Raw genomic sequence first — 27,918 nt, forward strand, 5'->3', positions numbered from 1 at the left:
CAGCACCACTCTGAAAGGAGATTGTCTGCAATTTCAGGTAATTTTTAAACTATGAAATAAGAAATCCTTTTCCTGAGATAAACCTCCCAGGCAGCGACATCAGCCGTTGGGTGTCAGCAAAATGAGTGCACGAGTGGACGCCCAGGAGACAGCAGCCGGCCAGTGGGGGGGTGGGGGGGAGGGAAGGGCTGCCCCTTGAATCTTGGGGTGGGGAGGGGGGTCCTTCTCCAGCAAAACCTCTGCGTTGGAAAGGGCTGAGCTCCAGCTGTCTGGGGTGTTCACGACGAAGGCCCTCGTTCCCCAGCGGGCCTCACAAGCCCCGGCTGGTCACGTGGCACCAGCCCCTGCACCAGGCACTGTTCTCAGCGCCTTAGACACTCTGCAGAAGGGGGTGCGGCTCCCCGCCTCAATCCCTTCCTCCCTAGCTCCTACAGCCAAGCCTGAAGTGTCACTTCAACCTGTCAGTGGTGCCGTTCTCACTTTGGTGTCAACCCCCAGCCCCCCGGCCCTCCCCGCTATGCCTGGCCACCCGTGGGTCCAAGGCGCTGTCAGCACCTCGGTGAAGGCGGGACAGGACAGGACGACCACGCTCCCTGCAGGCGCTGCGCCCTCCCGCTGCCAGGGGGGCAGGCCATGCCTTGGGAAGCTGCACCAGCCCTTACTTTTTGCCCAGACTCAGGATGAGTTTTTTTTTTTAAATCTCTGGCTCGAAGCTCTGCAAGCCTTCATACATAAATTCTCACTTTTTCATTCAGAAGTCATTTTCTCAAACCAAATGCACTGCGACAAACCCATCGAATTTCCTCTTCAGCAAGACAGTGATGCAGCAGGTCCTGGCTGCACGCGTTTTCCCTGCACCCCCGTAAGTGATCACAGAGCAACTGCCAGCTTCTTCCTGACAGCACTCAAAGCTGAGTGAGTCACTCATGCATTCCTTCAACTCACTGGTTCTAGGGTCTCCCATGGGGATGCTGCACCAGGTGGCAGAGGGGGGCTGTGCCCACTGTCCCCTGGGCAGGGTGTCCTGGCCAGTGACACATCTGCCCAGCACCTGGGAGCCACGTGACCCTGCCAAACAGCTCTCCAGCACAGCCAAGATCAGCTCCGAAAACTCGGCCTGTCCGGCCTCTACCCAGAGCAGAGGGTGCGTTTTCCTTCGGGGGTGGGGGTGGGGTGATGGGAAGGTTTCTGGCATCCAGTAAATTTTAGCATTACAAAGAGAAATCAGGCCAGGAAAACACAGGACACATATGAACTGGTTGGGGACTTCAGCCCACAAGAATCCAGAGACCACCTCTGGGTGCTGCCCATACATTCATTCATGGTGCAAGAAAGGGGGAGCCAGTTGCCACCCCAGAACAGAAGTGGGGTTTGAAGAGCCCAGACTCATGGATTGGCTGGGATTCCTAACCACAAGGAAGGAAAACAGCTCTTCAACCTGGTGACGTGCGTCCACAACCCACTTCTGCAGCTCCTGGCTGTGCAGCTGTGGGTTAGTCGCTCTCCCCTGAGCTACAAGAAGTGGCTATAGTCTAGGGCAAAGGGGTAGGTATCAAAATCCCAGTGCATAATGGGTGCTCATGACATGTGGAAATACAGAGAGAGAGCTAGAGAGCGAGAGGGACAGAGAAATGTAGGGCACTTCTCATCCAAGGCTCAGAAGGGCATTGCTAAAATGAAAAGCCAAGGTGTATGTTAAGGGCTGGCACCTCGGTATCCGACAAGCAGAACTCTATCTCCCCTGGCCCTGCCTCCCTCTCTGACCTGTGCACAAGCACTGGCTCTTCTGCACGTCGGGCAGTTAGCTTAGTGGGGACTCAGCATTGCCAAAGCAACGGAGAGAAAGAAGGATCAGAGAAAAATGAAGCCGGGCTACATGTTCGGTTGCATAGTTTGTGCACTGAACAAGGGGATCTCAATTAAGGTATGTTATTTATATTTTAGATATCACAGAATTTTATCTTTATTTTGATACTTTTCCAGCAGAGAGAATTGCTATTTAAATAAAAATATTTAGAAAGTTGGGCCTCCCTGATGGCGCAAGGGGTTGAGCACCGCACTATGAGGCAATCCACAGCCACTGCAGCGCGAGTTCGCGAGTTCAATCCCCAGGGGGCCAGGGAGCAACCCACATGGTGCAGCAGACCTCTCCTGACTCGCACGCTGCTCCCCTCAACAGTGTATTTCAATCTGCCTGCTCTGCTCCCCACTCTGTCTCTGGTGACTCCTCTTACCCCCCACATATCTGGCCTGTACCCCAGCTCTTGTATGCATAAATAATCTTTAAAAAATATCTATTTAGAAAGTGATCATTTTCTAACATCTGGAAATAAACCATCTTGAAGAAGGGATGACTTTCTTGAAGTCACTCAAAGGTGCCACTTAGTGATAGAGCAATTAGGAGTTTCCACTCAGCTGCGAGGGAACCCCCAGCTTCAACAGAGATTCCTTCTGAGTCTGGGAATATTCCTTCATTGAACTCAGTAAGACAAGTTCCATCCAACTTTCTGAGCTGAATTTTTTCTGAAATCATAGTCAACCAAAGTCTATTAATTAAATGTCCTAGTCCATCAACATGGTCACCATGCGCCCATGTACAGCAACACCTGTGGACCCATCACAGGGTCAGGAAAGGCCAAACATGTGGGTTCTTTCAACTTTAGGATTCTTTAAACCTTCTTTGTCCTTCTGGTGCCCATCCTAGTGCCAGCCCCCCCACCCCCACCCCACCCACCCCATCTTAAGCCCAGCTCCACGCCTTCTCTTCCCCAACTGCGGTCCTGGAGAGAAAGTGATAAGCTAATGCACACTCTGGAGCTGATGTTATTCAAATTAACTGCATCACCTCCCCCATGGGAAATTAACACTTAAAAGAGCACCCCCTCAAAAAGCCAAGGCAAGGGGCTCATGATCCCAGTTAGAAACTGGAACAAGAAGGAAAAGAGTGGGATGGACAGAAGGGGGGGGGGGGCCTGGAGAAAAATTATGCAGAACTCTCAATGGATACCCCAGGTAGGACAATCTTCAGCAAACCCCCTGTCTGTAAGAGTGAATTATTACAAAATCATGACAAATGTTCTTTGCTTATATAGTGCTTTATTTTCAAGATCAAGCAGTGTATCCAAGCACTGATCTACAGCCTCACTTATCAAAGGGAAGGGCTGCCAGCCTGTTCTAACAAAGGATCATTTTTATTTGAGTTAATCACTGCTCAAAATCCAATTGCTTAGCAAAGCTGTCCTGTGGCTATGGACAACACCACATACTTTCCACATCATCACCACCACCATCGTCGTCAATACAGACAAACCTTGGCAAGGTTTACTGACCAACTGGCCGCACCCCATCAGGGAAAGGAAGATTAAAAAGCAGCAGCATTTGTGAGTCTCCTGGGAGCTTTTGCACTTGATCTTGATGGTGCAACTATGGTGCAGAAGGGTCATCTCCTCGTTTCACATTTCTGGATTCAGGCTCCAAGATAATATATCCCCGAGCTACTTAGAATACATGTATGTGTATGTGTATATATAGAGATGTGCGTATATCATATATATGTTGTTTTCTGAAATGTCAGCAGCACATAAAGAATTTATTAACTCTTTTTTCCAAATAACTTTAAAGTTCTTTTCTTGTCAGAGTTAAGACACGTCCTTTGGTATTCATCTATATTTTTATCCATTAATAATATTTAAAAGCAAGACAGAATAGCAAGTTCTGAAATGAATTTGTAATAACCTTATGTCGTCTCAGATGCAGGCAAAACTTGTATCTTTCAACAATTTTTTTCCTAGCCACCTTTTTTATGGTCTTGTGTCTAAAGTTACCACAAATCAAGTAGCAATATATGAAATCAATTTTTTCAATCTGAGGCAGTATATCATGGTGGGAAGGACTATAGAAGGGAAGAAAGAGCTCTGGCTTTGCTGTTTTGCCTAACAGCTCTGGTGAGGCTGCTAGGTGGTATTCATTAACTTTTTCTCATAGATAAGAAAAATCTATGAATGGCTAAAGGGAAGAAGAGTAGGCAGAGGAACAAGCCAACTAAAACGTCACCAAATATCATGTTCACAATTTTCCTGCAAATCTGAATTTTGCTCAAACATCAAGTTGATTTAAAACAAGTTATCTAACCAAAGACACTCTGTCTCTGAGCCAAGCTCAGCACTAAGCCCTGGGGTACACTCTTCTCCAGTGGCTGCAGGAAGCCACGAGAAACCATTTCCCCGATTTTGGAGTAGAAAACCAAGGCTCACAGAAGTACACTTTCGGGGAGCAAGAGGAGATCCTCAGGCTGTGCGTGTGCCTCTTTTTTTAAGCAAAGATACCTAATAGTGGCCCATAAATCAGTCCAGGACGATACAAACTTTTTTTTTTTTTTTAGAAAACACTCATTTGCCACTTGCAGTTAATACTTTTATGGACAAGCAGCTCCAGTGAGGTTTGAGTTCTCCTGTTTTCTCATCTATAAAACAGGCCTGAGAATAGACCCCCACAGGGGTTGTGCACGTGAGGTCGGGCAGGGAGCCCTGCGCAGGCGCACAACACCATCCAGTCCTATGCTGGTGGGATTTGGCGGGACCTCCGACAGGGGAGAGCTGCACCCCTGTAACGGGCAGGCCGCCTTCCCTGGACCCTTTCATTCTTCCCGACGCTGGGGGTTGAGAGTGTGTGTGCTATGGTGTCACATTAGCTAATGAGATCATACTTGCTAAACTAAGCTAAGCTAATGAGCTCTGCTTAGCTAATCAGCTCTAAAGAAATGAGCTTTCTTTTTTGGTGAATAGGCAGTCCCCCGTGTTAATTCACCATTGGTTGTTTGCCACTGGGAACGAGTTTTCCAGCAGAAATCATGTGACTCTCTCTGGAAGCCTTAAGGGCAGGGTCCTGGGGTCTGGGTGCACCCCCATCTGGGTGCCCAGGTTGGTAAGGGTCAAAAATTGAAGGAAAACTATAGAAGAGAAATATCAGTGACTATTCCAGGCAGAATCAACTAAATGACCACGGATTTTGCAAAATGACGGTTGGGCTCATCACCTCGTATCTTATTCACTCTCGCTATAGTTTGGGACACACCAAATGGTATTTGCTGAAACATTTTGCCGGAAGTCCTGTCCCACCAGGACTGTTTATTAGGAAGTCTGTTTGCACCTCCTGGCATGTGCTAAGATATTTAATGAAAGCAGGTGCCCTAAAACCAAGCCAAATCTATGAAGTCAGGTGAAAATTAGCATAACTTTTTATTGTACAAGGCAAAGCGTCCAGTTCAAATCAATGGTGCCCACATGTCCACCTGAAAATACCATCTTCAAACAAAGCATGAAACAGCGACCCTCATCATTCTGCCCCAGGAAGACACAGCCTAGAACAAGAAATTATCAAAGAACATCACATTGAAGATAACTCTTGCCGGCAGGGACGAAGATGGAGAACGCTCCCCGCTCCTTGCGTCCTGCATTACCAGCAGGCTGTCTCCCGGGGGAACCGCAGAGAGGAGCTTGGGGCCATGACTGGCACTTTGTCTCCACCCCCACGACTCTCCAGATGACTGACCCCCAGTTCCTCGAGGGCAGCCCACACTATGGTTTAGGACATGGGTGAGGCAGGGGCATGAAAAGTGAGACAAGTTCAGTTCCAAGAACATATTCAGAATTTTGCAGTTGGCATCAGGATTGATTTGTGCTTCACACTTTATTGGAGAGTATAAAAGATGTCTGTTGGTGGGGGAGGGGTGGCCATGTAAACTCCATGTTTATGGCTTTGGGAAGGTTTTGAGCCAGCCTTGATGGTGTCAACACAAAAGTTGCTGGCCCCAAATGTTTCACCCCTTTCCACAGTGGTGTGGCCAGTGTGTGCTGAGGGCCCTGGGCCTGGCCTGCAGCTGGCCCGTGTGTGGCATCGGATCAGGGCTACCCGGCAGCCGGGTATCTGGGAAGGGCCCCGGAGAGAATGTGGGGGATCATTACGGCCTAACCAAGGGGCGACAGGCAGAGGGGTATGCACACGGCAGGCAGGCAAGCTCCGTCACCAGGAGCCCGGCTGTGCTGGTGGAAAGTCCGCAAGAGACAAGAGCCTGGTTCCAGATCTTTCTTCTTCATGAACCCAGGAGTCCTCTCAAGGTTGTTTCCTTCACCTGAGGGACAATAGCAACAACTGCTTTTGTACCTTTGGAACAACAATCTTAAGAGGGAAGAGGCAGAAGTTAGGAGGTGGAGGTCAACCTGGAGGACGGCGTACACACCTGCACAGCACTTTGCTGCAGGCCCCTTCACAGCTTCGCTCACACCACAGCACTTGTCCAGAGACTCAGAGACACTAACCTCAGCCCTGACGACAGACAATGCACCCCAGTTTCCCAAAGGAGCAGATTTTATATTTCTGATACAGAGTAGTTTATGTTGGGCATGTGGTAAAGATTCAATATTCCTTGAGCTAAGAGACCAAGAAATGCTAGCAAAAGTAAGTGGGAAATTCCTTTTTAAAAAGAAATGGCGAAAGTGTTGGGGGAAAAACAGCTGCTTGAGGAGCAGGACAGGGCTCCTGCGGCAGTGACGGTGCCCATGGGCCTCAGGGCCGGGTCAGCGTGCAACCAGAGACCCCTCAGATGTCCTCCAGAAGACCATGTGGGTTCACAAATGTCTGAATTATTTCAATCATTGTATTAGACCAGACCCTTCACGTAAAACCACTTTTCTTTGGCAGCTGAACTAGCTGAACTGGCAGAGACTATGGTGGAAATAAAAAAGTCCACTCTTACCTCGGACTCGTCCTCCCGCTTTCCCTCTCCCTGGGGCGGTCGGTGTAGACGCACGCAGCAGTCTGGCTGACGGAGGAATCACAGAACTACAGAATACCTTCCTCTAGCCAAATCATAAAATAAGGGGACCACAAATAAGAATAGCGTGTTCTAAAATGCAGAAGAGTTCATTTGATACATCTACCGCGGTCCTATAAAACGCCTCCCATCGTCTTGACTCAAGAAAGAGTATGTCTTTGAGTTTTTATCTAGAGCATCACTAATTACTTCCATTATTCTGTCTTAGGTGGAGAGAGAATGCAATATTTTAAAATCTCTGGGGGAGACAGGTCTATCACACACTGAGCAGGAAATTTAGTCATATGTCAGCTTCAGTCTGGTTTTCAGCCTCTTCTTTTCTTTTCTCTACCCAAACATGGGCTCAGCAGACCTAGGAGGGAGCAGAGCAGTCCATCCTCTGGGGCTGCCTCCCACCAGCAGGCTGCTGCTGTACCCCAACCCATGTCCAGCCCTAAGACACATTCCCACCCTATCTGGTCAGGGTCCCTGCACTGGAGGCCCCATTCTGAATCCTTCCAGAACTGGTCTGACCTCATGTTCTCCCACCACTGGCACAAAGGTTCTTGGGCTAGTGACTTTGCCAGGCCCAGGACACATCCCCTGTCTCCAACGCCACCGGATTCAGTAACTGAGTTGCCCCAAGTCCAGGCAGGGTGGGTTCCTTCTGCCCCCCTGCAGTTGATTTGTACCCCCCAAAGCCTGGGTCATCCTGCTGGCAGCTAATGCATGTGCAGCAGACAACTGTCGCTACTGTAGTGGACACTGTCATCAGCCAGGTACCCCTCCCATGCCCGCCACCATCTGATCTTTTAGGATGGACACATTTGCTCCACAGCTGCTGGAAGGTTGGCTTCTGCCAACCTGCAGCTGAGTCCTTGTCAGGAGATTGCATGTAAGTGGGGAGACTTGGCCGGCCCAGGTTTCCACCTCTCCTGGTGCAGCCCACATCATTGGAGGCTTAGTCCCTGCGCTTGGCTGGCAGGATGGTCAGGAGACTTTCTACTGATGCATCTCCCCATGCTGCTCCTTGGCACCCCAACAGATGTTGACCAGAGAGCACGCCTTGGTAAATGGTCCTGCAGGCAAACCTCTGTCCAGAGCCAGCTTCCTTGGAGCCCCTACCCATGCTATAGATGGGCAGGCAGAGACTGCTCTGTCCCTTAGATGCTCCGCCTCATCTCATTCTCAGCTCCCAGGGCTTTAGTTCTTGTACCCATTTCATGTCTGATTCACAAGCCTTCAGCACTGCAAGCCCAGTTTAATAAGCAGAGCAACAGGATTGGGGGTATGGTACACCAATGCCCGCCCCCTAGCCCCTGGTGCGAAAGGGACTCTGCAGATGTGAAGAGGTGGGAAGATAACCTTGGGGGTGTGGACATGGAGGCCGTCCCTGGTTGGTCAGAGGACATGCAATTAGAGAAGGAAGGCTGGGGAGCTGAGCAGCACCTCAAGGATGGAGGGGGGTGCCAGGCAGCCTCCTTAGAAGCTGGAAAAGGCAGGGGATGGATTCGCCATCCCCCCACCCCCGGGAGCTGCCAGAAAAGAAAGCAGCCCCTCCGACACCTTGATTTTACCAGGAAGATCGTGCTGGGCTCCTCAGGAGGCACACGTAATAAATATGCACTATTTTAAGCCACCAAGTGTGTGGTAATGTGTTATGACCACAACAGAAAATGAACACAGGGGAGAGAGAATGAGAAGAAAGGAAAACTCATTAACTTTCCCTTGGCAGGCCGGGGTGGGGTGCTCGGAGCCCAAGATCTTCCTGAAAACAACTATAATCAACGGTGGATGCTAGAAAAAGCCTAGAGGGCTCTTATGTCAACAGTGTCCCATCCTCTTTAGTGTGAAGAAGGTTCGTCTCGTGTTTGTGGAGACGACATTTTCCTGATCGTGGCTTGTCTCCCTGGAATGCTCCATGGGCAAGATGCAGAGTTTAGCTATAAGTAAGCAGACTGCTTGCTTTGCTACCGCACACACTTCTAAATAAAATAAAACTTAAAAAAAAAAAAAACCATGATGTCAGTCGTCCCCTAGCTCAATAAAGGCACAGAGCTTAAAAATACATCCTACCTGGACTTCACTGTAAGCCAAAGAAGAAATTGTATGCTATTCAATGCCAATCTTGACAACCCAGTAATTTTACAACAGAGACTGGGTTTCTCTAACTTTCAGCATCTATTCACCTTCACGCAGACAGAGCGCCATTTTTGGAATATCTGTGCAAAATACAGTAAGAGCTAGTAGGACAGGAGAACGAACAGGAACACCTGAGTCTCCTAAATTGAGTGGAATCGCCACCAGGATGTGTGTCTACCTGGGGTCCCCTCCGGAGTCCATGAGCAAGAGTGACACACTTAAAAAGAAGCAGAAAAGTTTATATCCAGTTACTGTGAGATCACGTGGCAAAGAATTCTCCCTGGTTAGACAGAGAGACCATATATAGCTACAGCACTGAACTTGATTTTGGCTTGTATGTTCAAAAATGTCCTTATCAGCCGTCAAGAATGTGTGTGTAGGAGAAACTCATGGCACTGAAAGACCCCAAAATAGTATCATTCGAGATGATAAATTGCATTGACAGAATCCATTTGAGGCGCGCGTGAGAGATCAGATCACTGAGAGTCGTTATTCGTCCAGTCACCCACTTCCGAGGCAGCCTGTGGAGACTGTGGCTTGTGGGGGAAAGGCCTCGGTGGGTCACAAGTGGGGTGGGCAAGGAGCCAGGCCCGGCCTTCTCAATGACCCAGGGAAGCTGGGTTGCAATGTGGGTCACGACCCCTGGCTCACAATCCTAGTTACTGCACAAAGAGCCCAGTGCGTACCCGTGCAAGAAGGCAACCCCACAAAGGCTGCTTTCCACCTTCAATTCTCCTCCGACTGTTCCATGGAGAGCCCCCACATCCCAGAGAGGAGAGGTCCTCGTCCACCACCCTGACAAAGCTGTGAGACACAGGGTCTGACAGTGCCGACGCCCACACAACAGCCCTGAGCCCACCACCGTCGCTGCCACCCACACAGTAGTGGAGAGAAGCAGCTGGGACCCTGGCCAGGAGCGGGTGACATGGGCTGAGACCTACTTTCCCACCCAGATGAAGGACGACGTATCCTGTGGGTGATCAGACCCAAGGACGGGCATGTTCTCCAGCAGGGAGCCAGGCCTAAGCACCATGGGAGGCACTAGAAGGGCTGCACAGCCTGAGTCATTCCGGAAGTTACAGATCCTGGTTACCATGGCTGTCTAACAGACCTCCCCCAAACAGGGTGGCTTAACACAACAGCATTATTTTGATCACGAATTTGCAATTTAGGCAGGAGAGGGACAGCTCACGTTTCCTCCACCCAGCCATGACGGGGGTGGCTTGGAGGTGGCAGAAGTGGGGGACATCATGTGAAGGTTCTCTCGAGCACAGGCCTAGTCATAGGACTAGAGTGCATAGGCCTAGCGTGCACAGTCTCTGAGCCACAACGACTCAAGTGCCTGCGGGCTGGAACAGCTGGGGTCAATGCGCATGGGCCCCTCTCCCTGTGTGCCCCAGACTCTCAATATAGGGCCTCTGTATTCTGTAGCCATACTTCTTACTTGGCAGCTCAGGGTCCCATCAGAGCATGCCGGGAAAGAGAGAGCAAGAGAGAGAGAGAAAGAGAGAGAGCCTGCTGGAAGCTTCCTCACATTTCCTAACCTAGCTACAGAAATCACCCAGCGCTACTTCTGCCATGTCCTGTTCTTTAGAACTGCATCTCAAAGCTAGCCCACATTCAAGGGGAGAAGAATGACACTCACCCTTTTATGGAAACCAGGTTAAAGATTTGGGACTATGTTTGAAAACCACCACATTATGTATGGAAACAGAGAAACAGCCTAAGAGACAGGCATTAAAGGACTAGCAGATGTGACGGCTGAAAGTGTGGGGGAGAGGGCGAAGAGAGGATGCTTCCAGAAGGCACTTGCCGTCCCAGAGAGAGCCATCTGAGGGCGGAGCCATCAACCAGGCCTTGGGCTTCGATGCTTTCTACGCATGGGAGACACCAGGGGAAGATCCCAGGCAAGAGGAAGGCAAGACCAAAGGGCAGTTCTCTGAGCAGGGGAGAGAGGGAGAGATGACAGTCACACTGGAAAAGGGAAGAGTGATACTGTGATGACTCAAACGTGCTTGAGAAAGCAAGCAGGGCAGAGGGAAAGTGAACAAGGTTATAAGGGCAAGGAGGAAATCTCAGCCCTAATACAGGAGAAAGAGAAGATGAAAACATCCTAAAAGTTAAAGGAAGAAAAGGTTTCAAATAAAGAGAAAGTAGCCAGTGTCTCTTAAGCCATCAAGAAAGGGAAAAATAAAAGCTGGAGAAAAGGACACCAGAGTTCGTCAAGGAAGCTGTAAATTTGGGGGGACCCGTTTTATTTCTATTATCTGTACAAAAAGAGGTGGTAATTTCTCATCTCAGCAAGTAGAACTAACACCTCTAATAGACTCCAATGTTTTGTGTTAAATTAAGCTGTTTCTCTTTATGTGTGAGAAGCCCCTGAAAACCAGAGAAGGCTCGTGGAGGTTAAATTCTGTCCCCAGTGAGTTAAACAGCCACCGCTTCACTGAGAAGCTATCTCCAGGCAAACACACCAGCCCAGGGGGCTGTGGGCTCCAACTCCTCTATCCACCCAGCACCACCAAGTTCTGATTCTCCACAGCAAGCCCAGTTCCCAGGGACTGTGAGGTTGGCAGCTTTTTAAATCCACTTGGAAGATATATGGAAATTACTGTATTAAAATATTCCTACTTTAACATAGTGGATACCATTCAAATGTGCTTAAAATATTCTAAAATAAAAAGGTCTCATGACAGTTGAAAGCAAGTCTCCCTTAAAAATCTTGAGAGGGGACAGGGATGTCTATTCTAACAGTATATTAGCATCCTGCTGTGAAGGACCAGGAAGGGGGAGGCAAGAACAGGCCTTAATGAGGCAAGGTGCAACTTCTACAGGTCAAAGGAAAAACTCATGCGCGCACACGCACACACACACACACACACACACACACACACACTCACTTCTCTTTCCAGGCCTCACTGTGGCAGAGGGAGAGATTTTTTCCCACTGTAGAGCTCTAGGAAGAATGAAGTGCTTACAGAAGCTGAGGTCAGGCTGGTTCACTCAGAAATCCCTCTGTCTGGACTTTCAACTATGGCCAGGTACCCAACAAGAGGTTGGAAACAGAACCTTGATTACAAGTACTGCACCTACGCTCGGCACAGAGGCAGAGACAAGCCTCCAGCCTTACTACAGGTGAGGAAGAAAACACTCTCTTTTAAAATCTTTGAAAAACTAGCATCAAATTAAACTAGCAGATGTAGATTTATATAAAGTACCTCACTCATCAAAGCATATCTATTTCTTTAAACCTTGCTATTGATGGAATACAACTTCCATAATTAGATGATAGCTATGATTTGTCATTCTGATAAAGTAAAGCATAATAGCTTGAATCTCATGCTAAACTCGCCCTCAGTAATCCAGGTCAACCCATGTCAGAGCCATTGTCAGGGCACAATTCAGAAGAAACCACTACTTACAAAGAGGCCATCTTGTAAAGGTGGCCCTATAACATGACAGCAAATGCGAAGAATCAGTGAGAAGTCATTGAAAGATAAGAAAGAAGATTATGATGGGAAAATTGAGCATATTTACATAAATTGAGCATATTTGGACAAATTAAATATTATGACAATAAAAACAAATTGCACATATATGCAACCCTATGAATCCATATGAATCTGAGAAACACAGTATTAGGTTTAAAAAAAATGGCAAGTTGAAAGTTATAAGAGCAATTTCTTGCCCTCTAACAATGAGAATAAACCAGATTAGCCACCAAAGCAGGGTTTTTAAATATATCAGGGAACTGAGGATGCAAAGAAGCCTAAATGTATCAAGCCCTTCTCAAGAGAAAAAAGGCCAACAGCTGTTTTCATTGCTAGAAAAATGGCATGAGGAACAAAAATTCACCACAACAGGAGTAAGGAGAACCCAGGTAAATTTTTAGCAATGGTTAATGGCCACATATGCACTGCAATGTGGATTAGAATCCCAAAGAGACACAGAGTAAGTCAGCACCACTGATAGCCCTTTCCTGTGGATCTTCTCCAAACTGACAGCAAGTGCACCTGAAGGCTGGAATGGGGCAAGAGAATTGAGAGACATCTGCCTTGATGTCTATGGGACATTTCCCAAGGGTAGACAGGGGTCAGAGCATTAAAAATGAGAAAATCTCTCTTAAGTACTTTAGGCCTTCATCCAGGGCACTGCAGAAGCCCTCCAAAACCTAGAGTTACAAAGGTGGACAGAGAGAGATGTCCTGAGGTATCTGCAACTGACAGAAGACTGAGAGCAAGGAAATCTCCCCAGTAACTCCAAAAGCTGACAGACTGGCTGAAAAACAAATTGTCCACAGCTGGTGCTGGGCTATGAAGTGTAAGGAAATCTTTGGGTTTTGGTTTTGCCAGGAATCAGATCCCAGTCCCTGCTAAAGGGTCCTGACCTGCCCTAAAAGCATTTGAAGTCAATGATGAACTGAACCTAATTAAAGTTCCACCAAAGTCCACACCCATCTCAACAACAAATGAGACTGATTCAGCCCACACACTAATGGCTGGGGGCTGGGGGTGGGGAAGAGAGTGTAAATTACTGAAGAAGTCTTTTCAATTCCTTTTTTTTTTTTTTTTTTTTATAGAGGCATTTTTTTTATTTATTTATTTGTTTGTTCGTTCGTTTTGTTTATACATGCACTGGGTACAGTCAGAAGCGCGGGAGGGTGAGAGAATTCACCAGAGCCAGAGCAGGGAGCAGAGCAGGCAGAAGGACCGAAGTACACTGCTGAGGGGAGCAGCGGGCGGCAGGAGAGGTCTGCACGCCATGTGGGACCCTCCTCCAGTGGCCGGGGAGCAGCCGGGGATCGAACCGGCGCCGCAGAGGTCGCCGGCAGCTTTGCAACCCAGCGCTCAACCGCTGCGCCACCGGGGAGGCCCTCTTTTCAATTCTTTTACACACAATAGCTGGCATGCAATAAAAAATTATGAGGCACACAAAGAAGGGGAAAAAAATAGAAACCACAGTTAAGAGCAGAAATAGGCAAAGGAAGCAGATCCAAAGATGGCTCAGACATTGGAATCACTAGACAAGGACTTCAAAATAACAACAAAACATGTTAAAGGATCCAGTAGCTATTATGGACATGAACAAGTGAAGAATTATAGTAGAAGAATGTAAATTATTTTTAACTATATAAAAAACTTTAAAAAAAATGTATAGGACCTCCCTGGTGGTACAAGAGATTAATAAGCACAGAACTGTGAATCTATCCACAGCCTCTGCAGCATGAGTTCGATCCCGGCCAGCCAGAAAGCCACCCACATGGTGCAGCAGACGTCTCCTGTCTTGCCTGCTGCTCCCCTCAGCAGTGTATTTCAGTCAATCCACCTGTTCTGCTCCCCACTCTGTCTCTGGTGAGTGCTCTCATCCCCCTCACCTCTGGCCTATATACCCCAGTACTTGTATGCATAAATAAATAAATCTTTTTAAAAATGCATATATGCTCAAAATGAAAAATAAGGTACCAAAGTTTGTTCAACACAGACAGGACATGGCAGAGGAAAGGACTGGTGAATTTGAAAACAGACTAAAAGGAATTATTCAAACTGAAACACAAATATGGGGAAAGAGAGTAAAAAAGAAAAAGAAAAAAGTGGATTAAAATAGCCAAGATGTTCAGAACTATAAAAGATGCCCTCATATAAATAAATGGAGTTTGAGGAGAGGAGGAAGGGGACAAAAGAAATATCTGAAGAAGCAGTAGATGAAAAGTTTTCAAAATTGATGAACTATATCAATCCATAGTCCCAGAAGACTTAGCAAACTTCAAGCCAGATCAACAGTAAGAAACCCACACCTTGGTATATCACCATTCTGCTGTTGAAAACAGAAGATAAAAAGAAAATTGGTGGGGGAAAAAATGTGTGCCTCATATGTAGGGGGACATGCTCAAAATAACAGCTAATTTCTTAGCTGAAATAAAAAAGAACAGAAGACAATGAATCAACAACTTGAAAGTTCTGACAGAAAAAAACTGTCAAACTAGAATTCTATACCCAGTGAAAATATCCTCAAAAACTGAAGAGCGAAAACACTCTCAGAAAAAGCAAAACTAACTTGCCACCAGCAAACCTGCCTATAAGAAATGCTCAAAGTACTTTAGGCAAAAGGGAAATGATATAGATGGAAGAAATGAAGGGGAAATATGTGTGGGTAAACATAAAATTCCATTTTAAATGACTTATTATGTATAAGTATATATGTTTTAGAATTTGCTTAGGAGTATTCTTGTTTTCTTTTAAGTATCTTTGTTATATATATGTATCCATGTTTCCGTTTAATACTACTGATGGCTTTAAAATAATAACTGTTAGGTTTGTAGCACACAGGGGAAAAAATATATGATAATAGGTCATATTGGGAGAAATAAGTTCAAGGTCAAAGGATGGGAGAAATAAGGAAAATTATGTCTTAGTTTTTTTCTGTTACTATTACTAGTTGGAGGTAGATTATAACAGGGTAAAAATACATATTCTATAAAGTCTTAAGCAACTACTAAAAATAAATACAAAGAAACACCACCCCCAAAAATTTTTAAACAGAATATTAAAAATACACAATTCATCTGAACGAAGTCAAGAAGAAAGAAACAAGAAACAAAACACACAGTAGATAAATAGGAAGCACATACCAAGATAATAAACTTAAATCTGATGATAGTAGGATAAATGGCAAAGTTAGACTGTAGACTATTACGTCCATGTTAAATTTCCTGAAGTCAGTACTATTATTATTTTTATATAAAAAGATATCCATTTCTTAAGAATTACATACTGGAAAATATGGATATAAAGGGACAAGGTATCTGTAAGCTATCCTCCCTTCCCCTTCAGAATGGAAGGGGATGGAAAGGAAGAAAGGAGGAGGTAGTTTTTTTTTAAATAAAAATCCCTTCACATTTTTCATATACAAGAGAAATCTCATACACACACACACACTCTCACACACGAGCCTAATGAAACCACACTTGGCCTACTGCTAGATGGCCTATTGTTTGATGGCCAAGGGTGGGGCAGGGCGAGGGACAGCACTGAGTGGATGGTCAGCACTGTGGGAGGGGGTTTGTGAGCTCAGCATTCATTTCATAGGTGCTCTTTATAGGATTTTATTTAAGGACCTATGTGTAGGTTACATACATTTTTTTCTGTATGAATCCAACATTAAATTGTATTAAAGGGGAATCTAAGGAGCTAGGTCATCTAGTTTATAAAAATGTGTTTGAATTGGGACCAACATTTCCATATTGTGAAGAACTAAGCACAAGTACTAAGGTGTTTCCTAATGCTTACCTGAACCAAGTGACATTTTACTAGATCCAAATGCCTGGAGGTAACTAATTATAAATATCTAATGATCATCACCGTTTTCCCTTTCCTAACAACCTCAGCTACAAGAGAATGAACACATTTCATTGAAACCTTTAATTTAAATTCTTTTGCTAAGACCTAATAACTCTGCCATGAATAAAATAATCTCTAGGTTATGCCGATACAGCCCATTAAATTATTGACCATCACAGTTCTATTATAAGAAGCTACAGGAGTCCTTTCTGCATAATTTGGTATCACTTCCCATTAGCTGACAGAGAATGAAATAAAATATAAGCAGTCAATAGTATCCTTCAGAGTTTTATTAAGTAAATTTCAAGTATCCAACATCAAGAACCTATAAAATGGGCAAGTGTAGCAGGTGCTGCGGTGGTTGGCTAACAGTCATATAATCACAGAGTGCTTTTTTACATAAAGCATGTGATTAAAAATACAGAAAAACTAAAAAGAAGTCTTGTTAGCCAACAGGCCCTCCCAATTCTATCACTAGTTTTCTGAGTAACTGAGAAAATCTTTTCTAGCCTCTGCTTTAATTAACACATTGAAAAGAGATGATAAGAATTCAGAAGAATGACACCAAATAATCAAAGTTTTGAAGGCAAATATGTTCTCTGAGACCTTAATAATGACAAATTTTACTGATGTTCACAACTTTACAAAATGAAAAGCTGATGTACAAGAAAGCTATTTCAAGGAAATTAAAAATAAAAAAGCTAATATACCAGGAGGGTTTTCAGTGTGACCATTATTTCATTAAACAACAAATATTTTCCGAGAGCCTTCTATTCATCTGGACTGTTCCAGGTACTAGCCATAAAGCAGTGAACACAAGTCCAGCCCCTACCCCATGGAAGGAAGCCATGTTCCTCACACACAAAGATGAATGGCTGAGCGCACTCACATTGGGAGATTCTAAAGACACCTAAGACGCTGGTGGAGCCATCTAAGGTTATAAAATGTCCCTGCCACCAGCTGCCCCGCTCACATGAATGCTCAGGCCTGAGGTCCTGTGGTCATGTCCTCTCTCCACCACCAGCCTCACGGTGCTCTGCAAGGCAGAGCAAGGCCAGCGTGTGGCCAAGAGCAACCCGCACATATTCCAGATGTTTGCTAAGAAGGGAGGAGACTCGAGAAGTTCTGGGGGAGATGGTTGAGCACAGCGCAGTGAGGCTGTTGGCAGCCTCTGCAGCATGGGTTTGATCCCGGCCAGCCAGGGAGATACCCACATGGCACAGCAGACCTCTCCTGTCACGCCCGCTGCAGTGTATTTCAGTCAGTCTGCCTGAACAGTCCTCACTCTGTCTCTAGTGAATCCTCTCACCCTCCCGCACATCTGGCCTGTACCCAGGTTCTTGTATGTACGAATAAATCTTTAAAAAAAAACAGTCTAAAGGAGACAGTTGAGACAAGATGGGTCCTTTCATGTTTTAAGGGCAGGACCTTTTAGTAGACAACAGAGGATCCCAGGCTGAAAGGGAGAAATTATTATTGGAAGTGGCACTTTGGCTTACAAGGGCCAGTCCCTTATCCCATCTTCCAGGCAAACACATCCCCAGTTCCACTGACTACCAACCATTCACCAAAGAAAGTCAAGAGGAAGAGGTGAAACTAAGGGAAGGAGGGAAGGAGAGGTGAAAGAGAGAAGAAAACATGACATTTAAAATTCATCAACAGTCTTAGAGTGATGAGAAAAATAAGAATGTCGGGACACTCTCAAGTGTTTCAGCGCAGATGCAGCTGCACACTACAGAGCAGCTGCAGAGATGTGGGCGCTGGTCAAGTCCAGGATGCTCCAAAAAACGGGAGCCTCTGTTACAGCTCCCTTTTCCTGCCCCAGGACCAAGAGACTATGGAATGCCAAGCTTCCAGGACCAGGCTTTATTTTCAAATTTTCAGCTCTAACCTAAAGCAGGTTCTAGGTGTGGAGCCGGCAGGGTGGTCGCGCTCGGTCAGGTCGGTCTTTGCACCGACGTGGGATGTGAAGAGGAGACCACAGCAGTGGCTGCAGGAGGACGCTGGTCCCCACAGCACTATCCCCACCTTGCGCCCCACTCCTCTGCCGCACTCACTGCCACCAGCACTCCAGACACTGAGTGCCAACAGAGAGGCTGGAGGTGCCTCGGGTGCCCGGGCAGCTTCCTGTACCATGTTCATGGCTCTGGGAAGGTGGCTCCCAAGTGGAAATGGAATCTCGTCCCGCTTCTTGTCGGCTTGCTCTGTGCTGTCGCTCAGGGCCTGCATAAGAGTGGCCCCAGACACTCCTGCACGCCCCCCCATTCTGAAAGGACATGAGTGAAGCCCTAACTCAGACTCAGGCAGAGATCTTCGGGGGCAGACCACACGGTGCCTTGTTTTTCAGCCCTAATAGCTCTCACTGTGTCAGAGCCCATGTCCTCACTCCCTCCTTCAAAGGTCTCCGAAAAGGCCACCAGGGTCCTTGGGTGGTACCTGTTTGGTGTCCTCAGACCGGCTTCCTAGGGCCCTGTGCACAGACCTCCCCGCAGAACAAGCAATTCTCACACACCAGCAGGTGGTCCTGAGAACTCAACTTGACCTGACACCAGCTCCCCCAGTGGTGGCATCAGGTTTATGGGGTAAGGCTGGGGCTCCAATGACAGCCCTTGACAGCCGCCACCACCTCAGGAGCCACCTGTGCTCTGACCGACATGCTACAGAACAGAGTTCCATTAATTTTTCTAGAAGGGCACACAGACTTCATGAGACCCACCCACTCCTACATCACCGGTTCATTACAAAGGACCTAAAGGACGATTCACAGCCAGACCGACGAGATGCCTGGGTGAGGTGTGGGGAATGTTCTGGGCCCCAGGCCCTCTGTAGGTGTGCTATCCTCCCCAAATAGTCAGTGTCCATGAACCTGGAGGTTGTCCAGGCCTCACCCTTTGGGACTTAGTGGGAGCTTCAGCAAACAGGCATGACTGAGACACTCATTATGCACTGGCCACTGAACTTGACCTCCAGTTCCTCTCCCCTCCCTGCTCGGTTCCCTTGGCCACCAGGCTCCATCCTGAGGTGCTCCCCAAAAGTCTCCTTGTCCACATACCAAGAAGCACCTTTAACATGCTCAGCATTTAGGGGATTCCAAGGGGGGAGAGGGGGAGCTGTGAGACCAGAACTGCTGTGAAGAAAGACCAAATTGCAAATCCCAGTAGGGCAGGAGGCTGCATCTCGAGATTGCTCTAATAACCTGGAGTGTTTATTGAGCACATGCTATGGATCAGACTCTGCACTCAGTACTTTTTCATTGAATCTTCACAATATTTAAAGATATGCCTGATGAACCCTATTTTACAGAACAGGGGACAGGCTTAGAAAAGCCCAGTAATTTGCCAGGATTGGACTTCTGGTAAGTATTTGGAGATCTGGATAAAGGTGGTCCCAAATCCAGGCCTTTGCCCACTCGTCTAGGTCTGGAGGGGGTAGCATGATGGCCTGCAGGCAGACACACTGCCCCTAATCTGTGTGTGATCTTAGGTGATCACTTGGGCCTTCCAAGCCTCCATCACTTCCTCCTCAGTGTGGGAGTAAGAGCTTCAGCCCGCCTTTCTCCCAGGGTTGAAGGCAGGATGGACACCTCCTGCTGCATTCTACCAAGTCCCTGTCTCTGGGACCTGCTTCTCCGTCCATCTGCTACAGGCAGGGGGTGACAGGGAGGGCAGGAGAATGTAGCAAAGGGGTCTAAAGTTAAATCTAGAAGTTACTTGTTTTCTTTTCAAAGTGTGCAGTTACCTTTTTGCAACTGCACTGGGAAACTGTGGATTGTTTTGTTTAAGGACCAATTCTACCAATAAGAGAGCTCTCTAAATTCTACCAATAAGAGAGCTCTCTAAACGTGAAGATAATCCAGATAGGCTACCACATGGGATGTGCTCAATAAGTAACTCCAGGAAGGACAGAAGGAAGGCAGACAGTGAGCTGACAAAACTAGCATTTCCTCTTCCCCTCCTCCCTCAGCCTGTTGGAATTTCATTTCCTCTATGTGTGACTAATTGACTCTGAGTTTCTATCAAATTGATTTAATCAAAGTTATTTCATTCCACTCAGTCATTAGCGATGATAAAGAGCTTAAAAGTAATACAGTGACAAATATTCTTAGCCAAACCATACTATTCTATAGTTTGAACAGACTGATTTCTTTTCAATTGAGGCTTATAGACCTGTTTTTTTGAAATTTCCAATTGTTTAAATGAAGCAATACTCATAGAAATCACACACACACACACACACACACAGCAGATCTAAAAGCAAAGCTGCGGATAGAAGCTAATAAAATCCCAGCACACACACCCACTCCTGCTGTCGTCAGTTAACACCACGCTGACATAGGAAAAGACCCCCACAACCTACTAGTGAGGGCCTTGGGGAACCCCTGGAAGAAACACCAAGAACAAGAAGTGAAAATGAAGTTAGATGGTCTGATTACAAGCAAAGAACACAGAAAATAAGTGATGCCCAGTAATAACGCAGGGGCGGGGGTGTCCTAACCAGACCAGAGGGGGCTGGGTGCTTCCAGAAAATGAAATATTCACCATCCCGCAGGAGGGACACTTGCAACTGAAGCTCTGCATGAAGACAAGATTAACCCACCTTCTCCATTCTTAAAATTGCTAAAAGGAGCAAAACTCTCAACAAGGTCTCTTCAAAACTTTCTTAACATTACGAACAAGGTGGAACTCTCTCCAGAGGACCACCTGCGATAATGGCACCATTTGAGGGATGTCACTTCTGTTCAGCCAGATGGTGCTGTCACTGAATATATTATGACTCAGAATGCAAACTGGCCTGGCCCCTCTGGCCCCTTCCTCCAGCCCCCAGGTTTGGAAGGACAAGGGGCAGGCATGGGACGGGGACGAGGCGCGCACTGGCAGAGCAAGGGAGCACTGCTCCTGCCATTCTAAAAACTCTCCTCCTGTCCTGTCCCCAGGTCCCCAGCCAGACTCCACCAACTGGCCCCAAGGAAACACCAAAGTAAAACTTGGGAAGGCCTGGAAATTTTACTGGCAGATCTGGAGGGAAAGTGTACACAACCAGAACTGACAGCGTAGTGGGTTGTGTGTGAGCAAGACTAGGGAGGGGGTACCTCACCTCCACCCCCCTCCTGTCCCCTTCTCTAGCTCAGTCCTATTAAAATCCTCCGTCATAGCACCACGCTCAGTCACCAGTGTCTCCCTCAGAGTCAGAGGCTTTAAGTGAAAGTATTACATTTCCGATGGAGACAGCAATTGGAAGGGCAAAGCCAAATGCCAAATCAGAGCCTCTTAATGCTTATCAGAGACAAAAGTAAATACACACAAAAGGTTTTAATGAAGCAACACATCTGAAACAGATGGAGACTGAAAGGTATGGCGCCCGAGTCCCGTGTCCACCAGGATATGGGAAGAGCAAAGAGGTGCTCCCTATAAATATATTGCCTTTTCATTCTAGGGGGAGAAAGTAGCTACAACTTTCCTTGAGGAGGAGATACCAGGAATTACATAAGCAGCTGCACTACAAATGTTGGACCCAGCAAGAGTGACCAGAATTGATTCTGGAATGTGATTAAACTGCTTTATCTAATACTATTAATAAGAAGAAAACAGTCCATTAGTTGGCAGGCGGAGGGCTGCTACTGGCCGATTCGGTTTTCCTGAAAATGGCGAGGCTGCTCAGGCACATTTTCCCAGCTAGAAGCCCTAAAGTCCCAAAGTATTGTTTCTGGAATCGCAAGTTCCAGGCAATACAGCCTGGTCTTCCCGAATGGCCTGAAGTCTCCTTTCACCTGTTCCTGCATGCTGGGAGGGGAGACCAGAGTGTCTGTTTAGGGGATTTTTTGCCTGAAACTTTTTAAAAAGTGACCAGCTTAGAAACCTCGTGATAAATCAAAAACTGTTGAGCAAGACTGTCCATCTAAGAAGGATGTAAAATGAAATGCGCCTTCCGGGCCACATGTTGGGGGTGGAGGGGGGTGGGGGCGCCTAGAATTTGAAACCTAAAAAAAACAAGATTCCTCATTATTCAGGCAGGTATGAGCTTAACCGGATCCCCTCCAGCTGGTCAGGCAGAAAAGAAGTCGATTCTATTCATCTGTGACTGAAGGAATCTGCCCTCTCGCCCCTTCCCGCGGCCACCTCTGGGGTGGTCGGCTGGTCCCCGAAGGCAGCAGACACCGCACCAAGAACGCCACCTGCCAGGTGACCCTTCGAGGGTCCCCGGCCCCCTCCGCCCAGAGCCTGACCCAGAACTGCCTTCTCTCCAGGGGCCGAAAAGCAACCGATCTTTCCAAGAAAGCAGGGCCCCGGGCTGGCGTTACATAACAATGTACAGTAGATAAGGATAAGGCTTCTGGAAAACGAAAGCAGCGAGCCGGGGGCGGGGGGCCGGGGTCGGGGCGGGGGGGCGCGGGGAGCCGGGCGTCGCGGGCGCTTTCGCCGCCACTTACTCGAAGGCGAAGAAGAGTCCGCTCGTGACCAGGATGAGGACGAGGGTCAGGCAGAAGACGCCCGTCTGCCGAGCCATCATGATGCGCCCGTTGCAGAAGAACTTGTTTCTTCCCGGGAAAACCTCCCATTTTCTCCGGGCCGCGATCCTCTTCTTCTTGTGGGGCGACTCCATGGGGGAGGAGCTGTGGGTGCTGATCTGACTGTACTCGCGGTCTTTCATGGGCCCGCCGCCGCCGGGGGGCATCCACGCGGGCAGCCGGCGGGGGGCGCACGCCCCCAGGAGCCCCCCGGCCGCGCGGGCCCCGCCGAGCCACGACCGCCCCCCGGGCCGCGGCGCCGCGGCCCCTGCGCGGGCTCCCGGCTCGGCGACAACTTTGCTGAGGACGCCCAGGTTAACCCCTGGGGGCGCGCAGCTGTCAGAGCCGGGCCCCCCTCCCGGAGGGACGGGGCTCGCCCGCCGCCCGCCGCGGCGGTCCTCGGTCGCGTCCAGCCCGCGGGCCGGGGCTCCGGGGCCCCTCGGGGCGCGGGGGGCCGCCCGATCCGTGCCCCGCCGGCCGCGCGCCCGCCCCCTCGCCGCGCCCGGCCCGCCGCCCCCCGCGCGCAGCGCCCCGAGGGGACCCGGGGCGGCGGCGCGGGCTGCCCGAGGGCCACCTGGGCGCCGCGGCCGGGTTTATTCTAATCCTGCTCGCCGGCGGCGGATCGTCCCCGGAGAGAGCGGAGGCAGCGGGAGGCAGCTCGCGGCCGCGGGCAGCCCCTCCCCGGGGTGGGGACCCCGGCACGCTGTGCTGTCGGGCGCGGGCTCGGCGACAGCCCGGCGGTGCTCGGCGGCCACCCCGCGCCGGCGCCCGGCCGCGGAGCCGGGTCGGCGGCCCCCGCGCGGGCCGGCGGGGGCGGCGAGGGTCGCGGCGGCCGGGGGCGCCCGGCGCGCTCCTCTCCCCTCGGAGCCGGGCCGGCGCGAGCAGGGGCGCCGGGGGCGGCGGAGCGTGTCCGGGGCCGCGGGGCGAGCGCCACAGACACTTGTTTGCGAGGCTCAGCCCGGCGCGCGCGCGGCGCTCGGAGCGGGTCCGCCTCCTCCCGGCCCGGTGGGCGGCGGCCCGCGCTCGCCGGCCGGCTCCGCCCCCGGCTCCTCCCTCCCGCCGGCGGAGCGCGGCGCGTCTCTCCCGGCGCCTCCCCGCGGGCTCCGGGCGGCCGCCGGCTTCTCCCCGGGCCGCGCCCAGCGGCAGCTGCCCCGCGGGACGCGCCACCCCCACGGCCCCGGGCCCCGAGAGCCGCCTCCCCGCCCGCTCCGGCGCTTCCTCGTCCTCCCCGCGCGGGGCGCGGCGCCGGGGCTCGGCGGGTGCCCAGGAACGGGGCTGCGGGGAGGCGGCACGAGGCGGCCGCGCTCCGGGACGGGGGCCGCGCGCGGGGCCCCATGGCCGGTGCCGCCCGCCGGGCCCAGCTCCCGAGGCGAGGGAGGGCGAGCGGGCGACCTCTCCGCGCCGCCTCGCTCCCGGCGCCTCGCGGGGGACCAGCCTGCGGGCGGCCGGGCTCTGCGTGGGGGCAGCCCCGGACCCCTCGCCGCCCCGCGCCCCGGCGCCCACAGCGCGCGCGCCTTGTTCTCCGCTCGCCCCGCGAGCTCCGGGCGGCGGCGGGGCCGCGCGCGCCTCGGGTGGGGCCCCCCGCCCCCGACTGTCCCCGCCCGCGCCCTGGGGCCGGGGCCGGGGCCGAGCCCTCGGGTGGAGGGGGCGCCGGCCCCGGGCAGCGGAGGCTACCGGGCGGGAGCCTCGATTTTCCGCTCCCCGCTTTCCTTTCACGGCCCCCTGGGATGTGTAGTCCTTCCCCTCGCCGTCCGGCTCCGAGAGGAAACGCGACTTGGGGACCAGGAAACTACACATCCCTGCATCCCTCGCGACCCGGGCGGGGGCGCGGGCCGGGCGCGCTGGGCGCGCGGGTTCGAGATGGGAACAAACAAAAGCGAGCGGCGGGGCCCGGCCGGCCGCCCTCCCCGGCTGGCGCGGGGCTCGCTGCACGCGCCCCTTATCTAGTCCCCACAGCCCGCGAGGCGCCCTGGGATCAGCCTGGGGCGCGCGCAGCTGCTGCCCGCGAGCTCCGCGCCCCAGGGTGGTCCGCCTGGGGGAGCAGAGTCCAGGGGAGCCTGGTTTATTCAAGGGAGGGAGGACCCGAGCCCTTCCCTAGGAAGGAAGAGCGCTGGGGGTGGTAATTAGAGTATGACGTGAAATTTATAAGAGTGGTGAATTATAAAATAACGCAATTTACAAGGGTCTTCTCTAAAGCAGGCTAGGGGAATGGGCGGGATCTTTCACAATCAGAACTGGGTTCCGATGATTTTACATATTGTATGAGAGGAGTATATTATAGGGACCATTAAATTCTTTGTGGTTGCACGAGTGTTTTGAAAACCAACCGAAAAGACATTTCAAGAGCAAGCTCTCATAGGCTGTCATGAGGTCAGTGGGATGTTGGTTTTATTCAGTTTATTGCAAGCACCTTTTTCAAGTGTCCAGTTAAATCTAGATTCATTGACTTAATCCCTTGTCACTCAAGACCCTCCCCCCTTGTCAACTAAGACCTGTGAGTTTAGAATGTCCTCTGCTAGGTTCACAGGTGAATGGGTGGGGGGAAATTTATGTCCCCATAAATTTACGCTTGAAAGGAGAAAGTGTACAAGCATACATTGTACAAAGATGCACAGTGATGTAATATATATGTGTGTATATACTAAAAACAAAATGTCCTAGAGGACATATGAAAGTATTTGCAAGTGCTTTTGCCCATCTTAAGCCCCCAAAAACATGGGGGTAAAGAAGAAACACTACTGGCAAACTGTTGAAAATTGCTGACCAGGGGTGATAGATCTGTACTGGTTATCGCTTGCTGCCAATTGCCACAAACGTAGTGGTTCAAAACAGCACAGATTTATTGGGACAGGTATCCAGACACCCGGGGTCCTCTGCGTAGGACCTCACACCTGCCTTTAAGATGACTGCCAGGCCACGTTCCCCTGTGCAGACTGGAGGAGAACCAGATTCCATGCTCTCTCTGGGTGTTGGCAGCATCCATTTCTTGCTGCTACAGGACTGAAGACCCTGGCTTTTCCCTGACTGTCCACTGGACGCTGCCCTCAGCAACTAGAGGGCACCGGAGTTCATTGCCACAGGGCCTTTCCCAACATGGCCACTTCAGCCAACCAGCCAGGGAAGTCCCCAGAGCGAGTCTGCGAGCAAGATGGTGTCTTATGTAACATAAATGGATCCCACAGGGGTGACATCAAATGTGCCCACTTCTATTAATTAGAAAGCAGCTCCTACCTTTCACACACTTGGGGAGGCGACTGAACTAGGGTGTGGCTCAAGAATGAAGGAGCTATGGGGGTCTCTCCCCCAGAGTACAAGAGGGTCCAGTGTGCTCTTCTGCAATGTAGCAACTGTTTATGTTTGACTTTTTCCATGATAAAGAGAGTGAACTATTTCTTTTAAACTTACACCTATGTTTCCCATTGCAAGTTACTTGGCTTCCTGGGGATTCTGCTCCACATTGACTCCGCGGTCACTCAGACCTGTGGCAGGTTGCCCACTTGTGTGCATGTGGCCGAGTTCCTTCACTTCACATTTATTTGTTTAGGGGACTAGTTTGTGTTAGTTTAGCACCAGTTGGGGGATTGTGCCAGGGCGGGGGTGGGGGGGGGATTGGCAGTAAGAGAACCCAAGATAAAGGTTTATACTTGGGGGCTTGACAGAGGTGGAGAAAGCAAGTAATAAGAAAATAAATGATTAAGCAATAAGACAATTTCAGATTGCAAGAAAGAAAATTAGAGAGGCAGAGGCTGGATGAGGAATATCCTCCGTAGAACATCCAATGACCTCCAAGGATATGTAGACTCCAAACTTTAATGTTAAAAGGACCTCCGAGCATCTAGAATTATAACCCAAAACATTTATTTTGCATATGAGGAAACTGGGGCCCGGAAAAGGGATGCCCTACTAAAAATCCTTGAGAGTGCCTTGCAATACCAAATAAGGCACAAATGACTCTTGAAAGAGCACACAATCTGATTTAAAGCTTTAGAAAGCTAATAAGGAATCACGTGCTGTCCTGTGCAAGGCAATGTGGAAAAGAAGTTGAATACAGTGGAGTAGCTACAACCTAGTTCAGAAAACGAGATAGATACATAAGAAAGTAAATAATAGACGTAAATGTGTCATAAAAATAATGTCCCTACCTACCTTCTTATATTGGGCAATATCCTGTTTCTTTATACATCAGGCCCATCAAAAGCAGAGGACATGTGACAAGGAAGGATGCCATGTTATTTCACAGAGGAGTTAACTGAGTTGTCCTCGGTTTCCCAGCTAGTAAATAACACAGTCAGGATTCCAGGCCTGGTGTGTGTGTCCATCCCAACTTTTTCTGGCCTAGCCCAATGACAGTGAAGACGGCCTGTGTCTGAGTAACTGCCTGCCGAGGAGAGCAGAGAAGAGGGTTTTGAATTCAGAGGAATGTGAAATCTCTTAGCCTAGGCTGCAGTGAAGTGAGCCTCTGGGACCCCAAGATTTGCACCTGCAGAACAAAAGGGGTTCTCTCTCTCTGAGAAATGGGGGTGGTGGAAAACACACGAGGTTCTAGTTGGAGCAGAATTGGCAAGGATTCTAGAGCAAGTTGCTTGTTGGGAGGGGACTCCAGAAAACACACTAGGATAGTGAGGAGGTCAGATGAGGGGGAAAGAGCCTGTCAGGATGGCTGTGTGAAGCAAGTGCCCACTGTGGACCACAGAACCTCAGCCCCCCAGGGAACTTGGGAGGTGGTACAGAGCCCACAGGGAGCTCCCCAACCTGAAGGTAATCTGCAATGCATCCAGCACCCCATACCCCCCACTCCACTCCCCTCCTATCATTAGCTGAAACTCCTGCTGGGAACATTAACTCTCTCTGCTTTCCCTCTGACCACCTCCTAAAGCTCCCCACCTCTGCAAATGAGTGCCAAGCCGCCCCCTCTTTTGGTAGAAGTGATGTCTGATTCTGGTGAGACTTTCCCTGTGCTCATCTAGTTCAGTGGAGCTGCTGACATCAGGGGGGTTATGATATCAACAAAATTAGACCGCGTTCCTTTCATCTGAGCAGCTCAAAGCATTCCACAAACCCACCTGGATAATCCTCAGAAACCCTCCCAGGCAGCCAAGGGGAAGCAGGGTCTTAGCCACAGG

At 49.6% G+C, this 27,918-nt stretch overlaps 1 protein-coding gene across 3 annotated transcripts in view; it reads right to left on the bottom strand.

Moving 5' to 3' along the window:
• Window positions 1–22,963, bottom strand: part of ZDHHC14 (zinc finger DHHC-type palmitoyltransferase 14) — a 219,628-nt gene extending 196,665 nt beyond the window's left edge. For all 3 annotated transcript variants that reach the window (XM_054697935.1, XM_054697933.1, XM_054697936.1), the window contains exon 1: window positions 22,718–22,963. In XM_054697935.1, coding sequence (XP_054553910.1) covers window positions 22,718–22,962 — 245 coding nt within the window. In that variant the 5' untranslated portion in view covers window position 22,963. The remainder of the gene's footprint in view (window positions 1–22,717) is intronic.
• Window positions 22,964–27,918: the final 4,955 nt, after the last annotated feature.

Source organism: Talpa occidentalis, unplaced genomic scaffold, assembly GCF_014898055.3.
Source record: "Talpa occidentalis isolate TD23 unplaced genomic scaffold, MPIMG_talOcc4v2.1 talOcc4.2, whole genome shotgun sequence".
NCBI lineage: Eukaryota > Metazoa > Chordata > Mammalia > Eulipotyphla > Talpidae > Talpa > Talpa occidentalis.